Source organism: Rousettus aegyptiacus, unplaced genomic scaffold (genome assembly GCF_014176215.1).
Source record: "Rousettus aegyptiacus isolate mRouAeg1 unplaced genomic scaffold, mRouAeg1.p scaffold_m13_p_4, whole genome shotgun sequence".
In the NCBI taxonomy this organism is placed as follows: Eukaryota; Metazoa; Chordata; class Mammalia; order Chiroptera; family Pteropodidae; genus Rousettus; species Rousettus aegyptiacus.
Window position 1 is genome coordinate 153,295,533 of NW_023416307.1, and position 17,371 is coordinate 153,312,903.

The 17,371-nt window shown below is 58.8% G+C and overlaps 2 protein-coding genes and 1 pseudogene across 4 annotated transcripts in view; 2 read left to right on the forward strand and 1 right to left on the reverse strand.

The window, feature by feature from the left end:
- Positions 1-17,371, reverse strand: part of FYCO1 (FYVE and coiled-coil domain autophagy adaptor 1) — a 69,207-nt gene that overhangs the window by 17,668 nt on the left and 34,168 nt on the right. For both annotated transcript variants that reach the window (XM_016141346.2, XM_016141347.2), the window contains exon 14: positions 16,781-16,925. In XM_016141346.2, coding sequence (XP_015996832.2) covers positions 16,781-16,925 — 145 coding nt within the window. The remainder of the gene's footprint in view (positions 1-16,780; positions 16,926-17,371) is intronic.
- On the forward strand, positions 286-12,401 carry CXCR6 (C-X-C motif chemokine receptor 6). Of its 2 annotated transcripts, none has more exons than XM_016141351.2 (2): positions 286-425; positions 10,279-12,401. In XM_016141351.2, exon 2 carries the CDS (start codon positions 10,300-10,302, stop codon positions 11,326-11,328), a length of 1,029 nt encoding a protein of 342 aa, XP_015996837.2. In that variant the 5' UTR covers positions 286-425; positions 10,279-10,299; the 3' UTR covers positions 11,329-12,401. The 2 variants fall into 2 exon arrangements, with proteins under 2 accessions (XP_015996837.2, XP_015996835.2); XM_016141349.2 differs by lacking the exon at positions 286-425 and adding an exon at positions 6,891-7,333.
- On the forward strand, positions 7,854-7,972 carry LOC118602113 (annotated as a pseudogene).

Here is a 17,371-nt window from a genome sequence, read left to right on the forward strand (position 1 = left end):
TTTGGCAGAAGTATCAGGGAGGGGGTTTCCGTGAGCCTTCAGAGAGTAAGTCTGGAAGGCAAGCACGTAGCATCTAATAACTTCTGGACAGAAGAGCAATTATTAATTTATCCTCGCTGGAGCTGAGGAAGTCTCGCTGTGTCTACAGCATTCCAGTCAGTGTGACTCCAAGGGCGTAACGACCAGCCGTGTAAATATTTGGCCTTGTCCTTGGCTAAAATGCAGGCCTGAGAAAGAATGTGTGGCTCAGCTAGCTGGGTGGGCCGAGGTGGCCCAAGGCCGAGGGGCTCCCGCCACACGCCCAGCACGATGTTTACCGCTCTGCCCTCTACGTGAGAACCCTCAGAGCACGATGGGAAGTCAGCCTTTCCACAGGAGTTTCTCAGTCGCCACGGCGGGTCAGGAGGTGGTCTGTCAGTCACGAGGTGAGGAGGACCGTCCGTGGAGCGGGCAGAAGCGTGGCCGGCTGAGGTTCTTACAGTGACAAAGAGGGATGTGAGGAGCGGGTAACGGGTTTCATCACCGAGAGGAGGGGGTGACTGGCCCAAGGGTGGTAAGTGACAGGAGTCTCGGAGGGCTCCCACTGCTTGGGGTACAAAGGTGGCCAGAGGGGACTCTGTGGCTACTTCTCCAGGGGCCTTCGCCAAAAGGGCAGTGACAGGAGCGGCTGAGGCCCGGGAGGTACCCTTGTGCCAGTGGGTCTAGCTGGCTATAATGGTCCCCACGTTTCTGGGTGAGGGCCCCAAGGGCATCGCCCTCCTTTTGATACACAAAAAGGGAAAAAGGAAGGAGGCGTCCTTCATTTTCACACTGGAAGGTGGTCTCAGCAGACACAGCGGCACACGCAAGGTCAGCCAGCTGACGGCGAGCATCCAGACCCTGCGATCTCACCATGCCCACGCCCATGCCCACGCCCACGTGGGCACCCGGTCCCAGGCCCACCCGGAGCACAGCCACGACTGCTGGGAAACTGGCGAGCTTGGCTGAGGGCACCTTCCGGGCTGTGGCCTGGCGTGCCGCCCCGGTGTGCCGGGGAAGGGCTCCGCGGGCCCCCCGCCAACTAACAGACCCTGAACCCCAGGACTCAGGTCCTGCTATAACCTCTGGGGTAGCAGAAATACAAAAGAGGGGGTTCTGGTTCCAGATGGCGACGGAACTCACCTGTCCACCCCCACGCCGAATTTACAGCTGTACAAGGAACAATGTCCCACCGTAACCCCACCTTGGTGCGGGGACCCACATCTGGGAGGGCACTCACAGCCGAAGCCCCTCCCTGAGTGGGGCGGGCCCGCACCCCACGGAAGCAGGACGAAGCCCAGCTGCCCAGCCTGGTGCCGGGCGCTTCTGCCTGGAGGTGGCGCTCACCAGCTCACCGCGCTGCTGCTCACGTCCCCGCTGGGAGAGCGTCCGCCATGCCCGCGGCGGCGGGGGCACCCGCTCAGCCCTCCACAGGGAGGGGCGCTGGCACCGTCACCGCCCGCAGGGAGAGGCAGCGGACGGTCTGCTGCAGTCTACCTCCGGCGTCCGTCCGAGGCCTGGGAGGCTCCGCCCGAGGTACCCAGGCCCTGTCCATGTGCATGCAGAAAGGGGTGGCTCAGAGTTGGCAAAATTCAGTGAGTCTTGTCTGAGCCTGTTCTGGCTGTCACTCAACTGTGGGGGCGGGAACATCTGTGAGACCTGTAGCACAGCGGCCTCAAAAGCGCCCCGCCGATCCGAGTCTGGGGGAGGTGACGGGGGGCGCTTGCCGCCTGCTCCCCCTCTCTGTGCTCCTCCGCCCCGCACTCCTCCCGCCGGCCATCCTGGCACTGCGCTAGTCACGCGGGGCCTTGCTTATCTGCTGCTGGGTGCGCCCTCCCCCTGGAAAGCGGCGGCTGTAGGTGCTCTTGCCCTGCCATACTGGAGGGGACACGGCCATCGGCCACTGCCATCTGCAGGAACCACAGAGATCTGGGGCCACTGGCTAAGAAACGCACATGGGAGCATAAATCATTAGTGTCGATTCAGGAAGAAAGGGCGGAGGAAATGTTGACGAACTCAAGAAAAGAATCGAGGGCAGATCCTTGAAAGAGGAAGACCCTGAGTCACACACGAAGTGGCAGATGCTGGGTTGGCAGGTCCACACCCAGCCTCCTTCGCCTCGAACAGGCTTTTCACAGACACAGACGCTGACTATCTGCTGCCAGCTCACGAGGCGCCCTGTGTTGGAGGACAGCACGGGCAGAGGCCTCTGTCCACTCGAGAAATCTCCACTCTCAAGACGTGGCTTCCTTCGAACGGCCTGGACGTCACACCTGCTGCCCACCGGGCCCGGGGCTGCCCTCCCCGCCACACAGCTCCCGCTTCTCAGCCTCGCTCCTGTCTCCTGCCGGAGTACCCAGGCCGCCGGGTGTGGAGCATGCTCTTGGGGTGCCGCTGCGGGGTGGTGGTGGCGGGGGCTGGCACTGGGGGCCTCCAGGGCTGCCTAGATAATCAGACACCCACCAGCACCAGCCAGGTGCCTAGCCGGGGCTGTCTGCGTACAGCCCGTGACACGTGGGGCAGCCCGTCTTCACACCCTGCCCTTCGGGGGCTGAGCACCCCAAGCCCTGAGCAGTGGGGCTCCTGCCAGCTCACTGTGGCCAGAGGGCAGAAAGGCAGTACAGCTCCTGGGGAATGGGAGTGACTTGCGGCAAGGGGGTTCCAGGCTGGCTTTATGGCTAATTGTGTGATGACTCTGGATGAGCCCTTTCCTCCTGCGAGGCTTGTTTTTCTCCGCATTGGAGGACATGGGAGCAGATGGAATGCAGGTTCTGCCGGCTTGAGAAGGCTCCCATTTTCAAAGGGCTCGGAGAAGGCATCTCAGGGAGCCCGCTGGCTGGGCACGAGGTGGGCTTGCTCGGTTGCCAGCTCCCTGCCGCTGGCCTTCTCCCCTCTTCCCGGGGAACACGCGGCAAGAACACGTCCTGAAGGGGCCGCCGCGGCCGAGGGTGAGCCTCGCCTGGCGCTCGTCCTTCCTTTCCCGCCCCAACCTCTGACCTCCTCCTGCTGCTCTTCCAATCACTGGCTTCCAGACCCCCAACCCCTCACCCTGGGACCAACAGCATCCTAGAACGTCAATGCGAGCAGCGGCTCAAGAGACCAACTAGTCTGACCCCCACCACGTGACAAGCCAGGGAGGCGTGGTCCAGGGGAAGGAGACGGGCCCGAGGCCACTAGGCCCACCTTATTTCATTTGCTTTTATCCTCGTCCAAAGTGAAAACACCATAAATGAGAAAAATGAGTAATACATAACGCTAAAACGAACTCCGAAAACTGCAGCTGGTTCTCTCGACCCTCCTACGTTTAGGCTGAAAGACGTCCTAATCTATTACCCTCTCGCTTCCTGCATCTCCTCCCCCTCCGACCACCTCGACAACCCAGTTACCTGCAGGCAGGTGGTGCCCAGAGTGGGCCCCCCGGACCCCTGCCAGCCCCGGCTGAGGCCCTGCATGAGGGAGCCGAGCGGGCATGGGGGGGCGGCGCGGTCTCGCAGGCAATGAGGGAGGGGCAGGGTTTTCTTTTCGGTGGATTTTCAAACTGTGGGTCGTGACCCATTTAGTGGACTGTGAATCCATTTATTAATTTACGGTTGACATTAAAAAAAAAAGGCACAGAAACTGTCGACGCGACAGCGTGCCGCACGCCGTGAGGACGACACTGCGCCACGCGGCCCGGGTTGCGACCTCGAGCCTCCACACGCACACGAAACGCACGTCTCGCTGCGGGGTGCGGAAAACGCCCGAGCAGCCGATGCCAAAGGACGGGAGTCTGAGAAGGAAAGGGAAAGGCGAGGCCACCAGGGGGCAGCCTATCTCCTGCCAGAGCCATTGCCTTTCGTTGCCACGGAGAGTTGTTTCTTAGAAAAGCCGTGAGACAAACTCCCTGCCTACAAGAGGCCTTTCTCCTCCCCGTGCTCCGGCAACGGGAGCTTACGCGCTTAATGGCCTCGTCCGGCTGAGGGCACGTCACCTTTTACTGCTGAGTTTCGGTCCCGAAGCCCATGGCCAGTCCAGCCGAACCTGTCCGGAGGCATGCACATGCATCGACTTGCTCCACCCCGCGGGGGTGGTCATCTTGGCCTCCCGGTGACCTGCCCTGCACACAGCCTGTGATTAGTAATGACTGGACTACATGCCTCAGGCTGAGGTGGCTACCTGTCTCATGCCCCCAACAAAGGACATGACCTGGGCTCCACTTTCAAAACAAGTAAGAATAAAGAAGTGACCACAGACGAGGCAGACATGAGTCCTCGGCAACGCCGTCCACGGGTCCACGCCTGCCTGGATGAGGGATCACGGGCCAGGTCCCTCCAGCTCGGGTTCCGCAGTTAGAACCTATGGTACTTTCTTCTCGCAAATCGAAACGCCTTCGCCTTTTTCACGTCAATCCTGCAGACTCGGACTGGCCAGAGCAGGCGGCCAGAAGTCCGACGCTGTGGCTCGTGTCTTGCTGACAGCCTCCCACAGAGGGCTCCGTCTACTCCTCTGCCTCGCCAAGCCCCACAGCGGAGCTCTGCCCGACCACGTGGGGTCTGTTTTTTGAGACGCCGGCTCAGCCTCTGTGGACAGTCTGAACTGCAGGTCTTTGGTTTACAACTGCACTGCCCGATGCAGCAACTGCTGGCCTCTTTTGGCTACTGAAACTCAAATTCATCAAAAATTTAAAATACGAAAAACCTGTCTCCTTGGCTGCACGAGCCACACGGGCCAGTGTCCGCGGTTGGGACGGCACTACCCACAGAGGTTTGGAAGGCTGGGCTGGGTCACGCTGTGGCCCATTCCCTGTGGGATCGGAGGCATCTTTTTATTTTACTATTAAATTCCCAGTTCTTCTTTTAGTCATTGGCGTCCTTTCTGCCTAAAACCCAAGCAAAGAACACTTCCGGTAATCCGATTTCTGATTACCTGGTAACTAGGGTGACAAAAACAGGAAAATCCTGCAGGCTCATTTTTGCAACCAAGGCCCGGGAGCACCGCTGAGCAAGTCACACCTACCGCGCTGCCTTCTGCTAGGCCAGCGTTCTAGGACCTATTAACGCATCCTCCACAGCCCCTCAGCCACCAGCGCCTTGCGGTTAAGTCTCTTCTGCCCGCAGCAGTAACTGCCTCGATTGGGTCCTGACACCCCGACTCGGGTCTTGGCTCAAGAATGTCAGGTGTTCGGGAAAAGTGAGGCCAACACAGTCTGACTTCCAAGATAAACCTGCAGCACGCACGGCTGCCCTTTTCCTTTTATTCTTTCCTCGATTCTATTGAGAAAACGTTCAAGTATGCGAGGGGAAAGCCACAGGACTGGGTACTTCCTTGCCCTTAAAGAAATTCAGAGTTCAGTTTCAAAGAAAAAGTAATGCTTAGAACAACGAACACTACAAATTGGCAGATAACAAAAGGCACCTTGTGAAGCAGCTGAAATAAAATTCTGGCCCACACATTGTGAGTGGCTCCCATTTCTCCAATCTGTTCCTGCAGATCTGTCACTGGAGAAATTCTCACGAGGTTCACGATCCTGCTCCCTCAAATACGCGCCCCCACCCCCCGACCCCAGCACACACACGCGGGCACACCGCTGTGCAGAGCACCAGGCCAAGGCCTGGGTGTCCCCGCGGAGCACGAGTGACAGCGAAGAGAGGGGGGCACGGCCGAGGACGTCCGACGAGGCTCGGGCTGTCTGCTCTCACTCTGCCCCAGGAACTGGTCCCAAACGGCACGGTTGCCTTGTCCCTGGGAAAAGCTCATCTCTCAAAGCTCGAAGACCCTAGAATGTCAGCCTGGCTCCCTCTACAGGGATGTCGTACCCCGAAAGGCCTCTCTCAGAAGGGTGGGTGCTTTGGCTCCCCTCCCCTCCAGCATTTGGTCTGGCCTCGTCACGTGCTCCTTCGTCCGTCGAGTCCCCCGTCGACCCACCCACTCGGCCATCCATTCGTCAGCCTAAAGGGTCCCATGCTCCACAGCCTCCCGGCTCCAGTCCTCGGGGGACATCTCATTCGTCTGTACCCGCTTGGTGGAAAGGATCGTTTGAACTAGTTCATTCGAAAAAGACTTGAAAATCTAATAGACGTCTTCAGATTTTCAGCAGCCCCCCTGGGGTAGCTCCATATTCAGAAACGGTAGTACAAGGACCAGTCAGTCAGGTCCTGGGTGAGTCCTGGGGACACATGTGCTCTTGGCAAATGAGCCATCCTCTCTAATCTGCTTATTCGTCTCAAAGTGACCAGGATCAGACAAATGTACACCCAGGCCAGGGCCCAAATCCCAACAGGACTGTTATTAGACTCCAGACCCTGGAGCTGCCTCTGGCCCCTGCTCCCAATGCCTGACATCCGGCCCTTAGGAAGGACCACAGGAGACGGGCTGCCCAGCAGGTGGGGCAGAGCGCTGGCCTTGTGGGGAGCAGGCTGATGGGGATCAGGCGGGAGAGGCCTGGTGCCTCAGCACGAGGGTAGCTGCTTTGGGGAAAGCAGAAACGGGGCGCGAGGCAGAGGGGAGCCGTTCCTCTACCCCTGCCTTCCAGTGCTAGCACTTTGGGATCATGGAAACCAACAACTAAAACTGGACTGTGATCGAGAAGTTCGGTATCTGGTGAGTTCCAGCAATGGGGAGGGGAGCCTCAGGCACCGTGATTCCAGCCAGGATAAGCCTGCAGGGCCCAGTGGTGTGGGTTTAGGAGGCGGGGCTGCGTCAGGCCCTCAGGCGGACTCGTCACCTGGAAGACACCCAGCCCATCAGCACCACAACGACAGAGACCTGGGGTTGGGTCCTGGAATCGCCGGGCACGGGGGCTGTTATTTGGACCACGGGCCTCAGGGCTCTCATCTGTCCAACGGGGACGCCGACTCCGCAGCGCCGCTGTGAGGATCAGCAGCTGTCACATACGCTGGGGCTGCGTGCGCACACGGAACCCGGGCCACAGCGTGACCCAACTGTTCCAAAGAGACGTATGACTAGCGAATGAAATAACTTGAAGGTACGGTTGCCACCTTCAGTGGACTGCCAGAGCCGGGCCTACTTACTGCTCTCCTTCGGTTTCCCAATAAAAACCCTCTCAGGTCCTGGCAGAAGACTAAATCTCCAGCTAGGCTGCAAGGAGGTACGCACTACCGGAGCCGGCTCTTCCTACCGTTGACCTCCAAATTACATGGATGAAAGCTGGTCATGTGGGTGCTGATCTGCGAGATGGGCTGGGTCTGTTAAGAACACTGGGAGCTCTTAAAAACTATTCAGCGGAAATACAGACCACATCACAGAGGGGTAGAGGCAGACCACGCAGCTGCGCCGAGGCTAATCTCTGGAGCAGACTGACAAAGCATCTCCACCGGTGAGTCATTTGTCTTTCTCTCAATAGGTAAGAGACTAACTCCAGGGGGCTGGGGCTCTCTTGGCCTCTTGCCTGCAGCGGTCTGGAGTAAAACGCCCAGGCTTTACAGCTCAACTGCTCTTGGTTCTACCTCCGCCTCTGCTGGCTTGCTGAGGGTTAAGAGGATTGTGAACATAATTTACCAAGGTCCTGGGCACACGGTGCTTGAAAGCTAATGGTACCGGTAGGAATGAGCGATCAGACCCTCCCAGGGAGACAAGGAGATTCTGGTCACTGTCTTTATTTTACACTGAATAATCTGTTTTTGTTTCTTTTGCATTTTATAAGACAGGCTGCTGTCTCAGATTATGGTTTCCTTTCTTAAAAAAAAAAAAAAAAAGAGTAAACATACTACTATAGAAATTTTGGAAAATATAAAAATATATAAAGGAGGGAGGGAAATAAGTCATCCTTGATTCCACCAGCCAGAAGTAAACTGCTGATAAAAGCTGATCATTTTTCTGTTAAAAAAATACAGTCAGTCTATGGCCATGCCACCCTGAACGAGCCCGATTCCATCTGATCTCGGAAGCTATGCAGGGTCGGGCCTGGTTAGTACTTGGATGAGAGACCACCTAGGAAGACCAGGTGCTGTAGGCGTAAAAAGTAAAAAATAAGGGATCGTAAGCTGACAAGGTCCGTGCTATTTGTGAGGTCAACCAAGGGTTGCCTCGCCTAAAAAAAAAAAAAAATACAGTCAAAATTCTATAGCTTATCATGAATTTTTAAACAAGAGTTCATAGAACATGCGGCAGATGGAGTCAAAAGGGTTCCTGAAACCCCAGAATTGCAGGTGTGTGCGTACATATTTCTGAGAAAAGTCTGTGGCTTTTACAAAATTCTCAAAAGGGTTACGATCAAGGCTAAGAATCATGATTAATTTTACATTCTTTCTGTCACTTACTGTAACAGTTACAGCCAACACTAACTTTGCATATTTGTGTTTACATTCTTCTGAGCAATTTAAATACACTTCATTTTTCAAATATTAAAAGCACTTCCTAAACATTAGTTGTATTCTACTTATGTCTGAATTATAATTTGCTTATTTATGTATTATCAGACATTTACACTACTTCAAAGTAGTATGTTACTTTCTAAAAAATTTCAGACATCTACATGAAACTTTGGTTGTAGACAATAAACGAATGGTTTTAACATCTGTAGAGGGAAAATTTTTTATACTATCTGCACAGAACTATGCAGTTCCAATCTGTTAACATACTATCAAAGTTCACCGATTACCACAAAAGAATTTGCACGGGGCCACGGAAGAAACATGTCATGTCAGTGGAAGCCATAATAGGGTTTTTTTAAAAATAGGCAAGTCAGTCAAGCAACAATGGAGACCTGAGGTTACTCGTAAGGAAAGCAGAGACGTCTATTTCACATTCTAAATGACGACTCGACAAGTTCCTGTCCCGGTGCGCAGCGATGACGCATGCATTCCGCCGCCTGACCCACTTAGCCGAGCAGCCCGGAGCGCTGGAGGGGCACGACGCCCACTTGCTGGCCTGCCCCTCCTAGGGAGCTAACGGTTTGGGGTCCAGGGGCAGGCACCTTTTCTGAAGTAGTCTTATCCCAAAGGCAAGGTCCTTCCTTGGAGATAAGGGGCGCTTTGTTCCCCAGGAAGGACCGAGGTGGCAGCAGCAGGGCTGACAGTTTCGTCAGGAAATTAAGTCTGACTGGATTGGGAAGATGATGTCTCCTTTCCCGTGCCCTCGTCTGGCCGGCTGACTTTCCCAATGTGCTGAACCAAACGCCTGCTCCTCTTAAAGCATCTTCTTGAGCCGCCAGCAGGGCATGACGCCGGGTCGCTGGAGGTGAGCCGCTGCGTGCCGCGGCTCTGCAGGGCGGGGGCTGCCCCTCCAAGGCCCCTCGGTGCCACTCGGCTGCCTCTGCTCCCATGCCGTGGGTCACGGCACCTTCACGTCCTGGCTGTGGTCCCCAGCAGGGTTGCAGGGCAGGGAGAAGGGTCAAAGGGAACGGAGGCCTTGAAGGGCCGGGAGCCCCGAGCTCTTTGGGCTCTGCCTCAGCGCCAGGCTGGCCGCTGGCCTCGCTGCGGCAGCCCATCCGGCGGGCATCCCGCTCTGAGCAGCTCTTCCCTCCGGTAGGGGGGACCCCTCTATCCAAACTCTTTCTAAACTTCTCGTCATAAAAGCTAAAACAATGTCCCCTAGTCGGGACATCTATCTCTTAAGAGATTCTCGAAGGTCAAAAAGCCTTCAGGGAACGAGGCTCTCTCGATGCAATGTCTTAACGTGGCAGGTGACGAAGGGGAGAGCTGAGGTCAGGGAGTGAGAACTCCGGTCCCCCGGCCCGGAAGCCCGCTACGCCAAGCTGCGGGCAGCCACGTCTTTCCCACGCCATGCTTCCCATCAGCTGTCCCTAAGCGGCTGAGGGCAAGGAGAGGCGGGGTGCACCTCCCCCGTGAGCGGGAGTCCTGCCTGCGCCCCGGACACCTGGTCGCCAGGAACGTCCTGGAAGGGGAGCACACGCCTCGGCTTCCCCAGAGGGTGGTGTAGGGGTGCAGCTTAACAGAACGGGGCACCGGGCGGGTGGGCAGCTGCTGCGAGGCATGGGCAGGTGCCACTCTTCCGAAAGGGTGCTGTCCCCACCTCGCCACGGCGCCCTCTGCTCGGTCAGCGCAGGAGCTTACGGACTGTGCGTGGGGTCAGTTACGCGCCGTCTCCCACGTGGGTGGGATCCTGGGACTCCCTTGTCCTGTCTGAGCAACTTCCCCACAGAACTGGCTGTCACCTGTACACCTGACTGTGCGGGGACAGAGACCAGCGGCGGGGCCTAGGAGGTGATTATTTGCCGCCTGACCGTGGGCAACGGGACAGTGGGAAGGTTGGAGGCGTGACCCCTCGGCCCCGAACACACTGCTGTGTTTTGACTCGCAGGTGCTCATCAGGACAGATGCCATGGACGCCGCCGATGAGTACGTGGACCCTGGGTTCTTCGACACCGACGACGACGGGAACCAGGCGCACGAACGCTTCCTGCAGTTCAAGAAGCTGTTCCTGCCCTGCATGTACGTGGCGGTGTTCGTCTTCGGCCTGCTGGGGAACTCCCTGGTGCTGGTCATATACATCTTCTACCAGAAGCTGAAGAGCCTGACCGACGTGTTCCTGATAAACCTGCCTCTGGCCGACCTGGTGTTTGTCTGCACTCTGCCCTTCTGGGCCTACGCAGGCGTCCACGAATGGGTCTTCGGCAAGGTCATGTGCAAAACCCTGCTGGGCGTCTATACTCTGAACTTCTACACGTCCATGCTCACCCTCACCTGCATCACCGTGGACCGCTTCACGGCAGTGGTTCGGGCCACCAAGGCCTACAACCAGCAGGCCAAGCGCAAGAGCTGGGGGAAGGCCATCTGCCTGTCCACCTGGGTGGTCTCCCTGCTGGTTTCTCTGCCGCAGATCATCTACGGCAGTGTGCGCCGCTTCGACAAGTCCATCTGCGGCTACCACGACGACGAGATTTCCACTGTGGTTCTCGCCACCCAGATGACCCTGGGGTTCTTCCTGCCACTGATCACCATGATTGTCTGCTACTCCATCATAATCAAGACGCTGCTTCGTGCCCGAGGCTTCCAGAAGCACAAGTCCCTCAAGATCATCTTCCTGGTGGTGGCCATGTTCCTGCTGACCCAGACGCCCTTCAACCTGGTGAAGCTCATCCGCAGCACACACTGGGAGTACCACACCAGGACCAGCTTCCACTACGCCATCACCATCACCGAGGCCATCGCCTACCTGCGGGCCTGCCTGAATCCCGTGCTCTACGGCTTTGTCGGCCTGAAGTTTCGCAAAAACTTCTGGAAACTTGCGAAAGACATTGGCTGCCTCCCTCACCTGAAGGTCTCCGGTCAGTGGAAGTCTTCAGAGGACACATCCAAGACGTGTTCTGCCTCCCACAACGTGGAGGCCACCAACATGTCCCAGCTGTAGGCCCTGGGCACACGGAGAAGCGGCTTGGGAATTCACGGGACTATGGCTGTGTCCTCCGGATGCGACGAGGAAGGCTTTGTTTATAGCTTGTGCACTCTCACGCGGAAGTAACCAAACGCTGCAGCTGGCGCGGAACGTGCTTCTCCACCCGAACACATCTGCTCCCGCCTCGAACGCCCACACCTAAAGCTTTTTCCTTTCAGTTTTCAAAAGGACATTTTAATAAAGCGAGACGACTCTATGCACGACGTCGCGAGTGACAAGACCAATTAAAGTTCAGTATTTAGGTCGTTTCCAAACACCTGGGCAGTTTGAGGTCGCTGAATGCAGCCAGGTGGGGTGTGCGCTTCGAGGGTGGCCCATGTGCTTCGAGAAGAGGCGGGAGGGGCAGCAGCAGGACAGGCCAGAGACCGAGGGGCTTGGCGACCTACACCCTGCCTTGGTGACGGTTAAGAACGTCAGGGCTTTCCCCCCTCCGCACCCAAGAATTCTGACACCAAAGGAACGGCCTTGACTCTACAGACCGCGGGTCCTCCCTCCCTGAGGCCGGGCTGGGACCGAAGGCTGACGAGGGGGGGATGGCCAACCCAGCTGCCGATGGCGGGTGACACTCCGGGCTCCCAAGTTCAGAAGATTCTTCTGGCTCCTGGGAGGCAGCGGAGATGGGAACAGCCATGCGTACGGCGGCTGGCCCACACGGCGCAGACCTCGATCCCCCGGCACGTGACAAATGGCATCAGGTTCTGCCTCACTTTGGGCTTGACTTTTATACAGGTAGATGCTAACGTTCTCTCTGATTAATCCGGGAAGGACTGAGCACCAGGGAATGTGAACGAGCCAAAACGGAGTCGCCTGAGAATCCCACTGGTCCACAGAATGCTCGAGAAGTGTGCGCAGCAGAGTTTACGACTACACGAATCTAAGGTTTTTCTGAACCCGATTCTCCGGTGCGTTTGCTCATCTAAAAACTGAATGACCTATGCCTCTCACACACACACACAGACCCTACACCTACACGTGTGTCTATAATTCACACACATCAAATAGCCAAGAAATAAAACTTTTTAAAAGTCTTTAAACTACTTTTATCCTTATCCTTTATGTGGTATGCCTGAAATACATCAAAAGTCAGGATCTCTGGGTCCAGAACCCAAGGGATAAGTTAAAATCGGAAACTTCGGGGCGCTGCGCGAGGCGCGCCGCCTTCGTTCGGCCTCCGCGGTGCGGCTGCGGGAGTTTTAAGCGCCAGATGCCCGTGCGTGCTTACCGGCTCCGAACGACCTGCTCAGCGGGCTTCGTGGTGCTTTTCTGGCTCCCTTGTCACCAACCACCCACCAAAACGTGGAGAACCGGTTGACGAAAGCCGAAGGGAGTGCACGGGAGGCGGCCAGAGCTGGCCGAACCGGCGCTTCCCGGGTTTGGGGAGACCAGAGCTGACTCTGCCCCTCACTCGTGGGGAGGAGGGCTTTCGCCTGGGGAAACGCGGACCGTGACGGTGCCCACCGCTCAGGGCTGGTGCGGGGCGGGCCCGAGGCAATGCGCACACACACACACTCGGCACAGTCTGCATTCATGGGCACGGGGGCTGGAGACTGGCAAAGGTTATCGTGCCTTCTCCTAGTAACGAGCAACACGAGATGGATGCGACGGGGCCCGCTTTGCGCCTTCCAGAGCGCCTGGCACGCCGCGTGCACCATAAACAGGCCTAAACGCAACCACGAGGAGTCAGTCCCCGGTTCCAGGCCACGAGGACCACCGAGTACGGCCACAAACCCTCCGCCCTGCTCCTGGTGACGAGGATGACTTTCGTCTTCTCTAAATTGGCTTCAAACGGGGAGTTTCTGTCATCCCCCTCTGTGCACCCCAGGGGTGCTCACGAGGCAAGGACCGTGCACCCTGAGGGCCAGGCTGCAGGCTGCCTGGCAGTGGCAACAGAGGGGCCTCTGCAGGGACCGCCGGCTTCTCCCCGACTAGGTACCTGCCTGGCTGAGCCGAACCAGCGCCCGCCAGGCTGTGCCCCAGCCCCGGCCTGTTCACCACGCCCTCTCCCCAGGCTCCCTGCGGAAAGGCTCCGCACTGGCCCTTCGGGTTAGGGAAGGCTGCCTGCACGGCTGCGCCTCCCCTCGCCTCCTCTGCCTCCTCAGTCACTCGGGCCCTCACCTGCGACACCTGGGAGCAGCGTGATTTTCCAGCCCCTCCCTGGGCACGCGCCATCACTGGCAACAGACACTGGCCCGGCCCCTGTCGGCCACAGAGCGCTTCTGCTTCTCGACTTCATTCTGTCCACACAGCAGCCCCCGGAGGACAAGTTCCCAACCTTGGACCTGCTCCCCCCTCCGGCTCACGCACACCAGCGCATGACGGGCGAGGCCTGCGGTGCAGGGAGGTCTGGGGGAGGGGCCAGGCTGGGTGTGGACCCTGCAGTCGGCCTGCCCTGAGTGCGGCCCAGGGGTGAAGGCCCAGGGGTGAAGTCGTGCTCCTCCCGGACCCTGTTCCCAACTCCTGGGGCAGGGGTGGGGGTGAGGGATTGGTTAGAGACCATGGGCAGCCGCGGTGTTGGACGTGAACACAGGGTGACCCTGGGTCCCGAGGCTGCCTGGGAGAAGCCCAGGTGACCTGTTAGCATTCTGGGAGAGACACTTGAAGCGCCCCGACTGTGTTCCTGCTTCACACACACACCCCCCAACTCTGACTCTAGCCCTGAGCCGTGTTCGAGAAAGGGGGGCGGGCGACCCGGGGACCCCTGGGAGGTACTCGGGGTGTCTGCGGCGTCCTGCTGCGTCTCTCTGAAAGCCTGGACTTGGCAAGCTCCTCCTGTCCCATCACCGCCAGGGGGCCGGGCGGACGACTCTGGCAGCCCTGAGAAGGCACATGCGCCAGGGGAGCAGACGTCGGGGCAGGGACGGCAGCCAGGTCTCTGCCGCGCGGGTGGGCAGTGGGGGCCTGGCGAAGACAGTGTCCTCTTCGAAGTGAATCGCAAGCTAAAGGCTGGAGAGACGCGCTCTGGGCTCAAAGCCATGTGACCTGGAGCAAATTACGTGGCCTCCTGAGGCTGGGTGCCTTTACCTGAAGTAAAATGGGGACCGTAACCCCTAGTCCTTGAAAGGCTGGTCAGGGACCGAGTGAGGCCACGTGCAAAAGCTGCTGGCACAGGGACGATGCTCGACGGGGCGGCCTTCGGTAACACCGGCCCCAAGCGGCCTTCTTCCCCGGGTGTCTGGACTTGCACAGCTTCTACTCCCTCCTGGACCGTGTCTGACTCTGGACGTGATTTCCTTCTCCAAGTTTCTGCCCGGGATGCTCGCACACTTCCAGGACTACACCTCCCACACTTTCACACTCCTGGTGCTTTTGACCGGTCTTAAACTTACGAAGAAAAAGACCACAAGAAAAAGCGAAGGCACAGGCGTGCGACGAGGCCTTCACTGACGGCAGGGCCGGCCCTTCGCCCGGGCAGACCGCGTGCAGGGGCTGCAGGAGGCTCCCTGCCTCTGTCACTTCCTGTTTCCCGTGACCAAAACCACGGCCCTCTGTCCGCGGTCAGAACACCTGTTCTTGTTCCTGCTGGGAAAGCGGAAGCCGAGGGGACGGCAGCGGGCGGGGGGCGGGGGGCCACTTTCTCTTGCAGGCTGCAGCCGCAGGCTGTCCTCCCAGACCCCGAGGCTTGGCCCTGCTCCCCTGACCACCTACCCACCTGGCTGGGATTCGGGGCGCAGTCAGTAAAGGGTGGGCAGGTGAGGACGGCAGAGTGACTCAGGGCTAACGGAACAGAGCGTGCCCAGGAGACCCGCGGGCCATGGGGGCTGCGGGCCGCACTGCAGGCTCGCGCCGTCAGGGAAGGCTTCCGACTGGGGGTTTCCAGAAGGAAAAGAAAAGGCCCGAAGTCACGGCACAGACGATGAGCAGGGGCTTCCTCGGGTGGGGTGATCGGGCTGGCTTTACCCACGAGGCCACAACACGGTAAGAGAACATAGGATACGCAGGTTCACTTAAGCTGCATGTCTCTGTGCTGAGGACCCCAGGAAGAGTAAACGCATGTCCCCCGCGCAGGCCAATCCCAGCCCTCCTCTCAATTCTGGGCCGGAAGAGCAGAACAGAGATTTCGATGTGAGTCGGCAAGAGCAAACGAAACCCCCTAACGGAATGAAGCGCGCGCGCGTCAAGGAACGTCTGGACCCGGGAGCCATGTCAATTCCTTCGGCAGCTTCTGAGCAGCCAGCGCTCTGCTGCAGAAACCGGGTGTTGGCCAGACCCCGGGGGCTGAGCAAGGGCCGGCAAGCCTGCCGTGGAGGGGAACCCGGCCTCCTCCTCCGTGTCCCACGGCATAAACTTGACGGTGACGCTGCTGGCACTTCGTGCAGCTGCTGTATATAACCAGACACTGGAAACACTCTCCTCGCTCATCTTTCTGAAAACCAGCCCCGAGGACAGAGGCCCGCGGCGTGGCGGCACTAAGGGACGCCCCGTGGCACCGCCGGCTGCCGCACGCAGCGCCGGGGGGTTCGGCGGGTCCCCGACCAAGAGCAGCATAAGAGCCGGCAACAGGCACGGCACAGGGCGGGCGAGCAGACAGTTCCCGAGTCCCGCAGAGCGCGCGGTAACAGACCTGCTGGTGCGTTTACCGCTCTTCCAATTGTGGGGCCCCGGGGTGGCTTCTCGGGAGGTAAAAGGACTTTTGAGGCCACGTCTCCCCAAGACAAGGGCGACGAAATCCGAGCTTCCCTTCCCGGGGCGTCGTCACTGGGCCCGACCAGCGCCTCCCAAGGGTGAGCGGGGTCCCCGGCGCGGCCAAGGGCGGCGGCAGGGGCGGCTCCGACAGCGGACGGCGTTCCCACCCGATGGCGTCCCCGCCACGCTCCTGCGCTGTGTCCCAACCCCCAGGGGCCTGGAACTGGCTGTGTGTGGAGATGAGACCTCTAGAGAAGCGACTTCCTTGCAATGAGACCCTTAGGGCGGGCCCTACCCCAGCTGAGCGGTGTCCTTACAGGAGGACACAGGGACACAGGGACACCAGGGTGCACGTGCACCAAGGGGTGGCCATGTGAAGAGGCGGCAGGAGAGTGGCGGTCCACAAGCCGAGGAGAGAGGCCTCGGACGAAACCGAACTGCCGACCTGGGACCTCCAGCCTCCAGAACTGTGAGAAAACAAACTGGTTTACGCCACTGGGTGGGGGGTATTTTGTTATGGTGGCCTGGGCAGATCGATGTAGCTGCTCAAGCCAAGAGAGGCCTGAGGGAGATGCTGAAACCGGGGATCGCGGACATTCCCGCCAACTCCGTGAAAAGGCTCAACACTGACCACGCCCCGAGCCCACGCCGAGCACTGCTCTGAGGCACCTTCCCTAAGCAAAGACAGCCCCTCCTGCTTCCAGCGCCCCTGGTCCCTTGATGCCAAAGCGTGGGGGCCAGGCATTTAATGAGCACTCAGCACACGGAGGTGACATCTACTCACTGGTCAGCCATGTTTGGGTCGAAAGAATCCGTTTCGGTGGGTGTTTCGGGCGAGGAGGAGCCGGCCTCCTGTATCTGGCACAACTCCTCATCCGTGATGATGTCGAACACGATGTCGTCCGGTGGCCTGCAGTCCGCGTTCGCGCCTGGACCGTGGAGGCGGGTCGGGAGAGAAGAGAAACACGCACGGTTATGCCCAGTCTGGCTCGCTCGCACGGCACCCCTGAGGTCCACGCGGGAGAGGAGTATCCGCTGGCACGTTCCCGAAGAGCCAAGGAGGGACTAGCGGTGAAGCGGACTGTACACCTTAAGCGACTTCTCTTAAGCCCCTCAGCGAGGGCTGAGAGGGGTTCCGAGTTCTTACATAGTCTCCGAGGAGCCTTATTTGGGGGGGCGGGGATAACTTTATCAGAACCTCACCAGAATAGAACCCAACAGAACAGGAAACGCACTTCTGTGCTGCTGAATCCCTGAGCCGTAGACATGGACACCCCCCTACCCACTCAGAAAGCACCTGTCGGACCTGCCCCGCCGTCCTGGCCCGGCGAGGCGCGGGGGTGGGAAAGCCCCTGGCCCTGCTCAAGGAGCGACA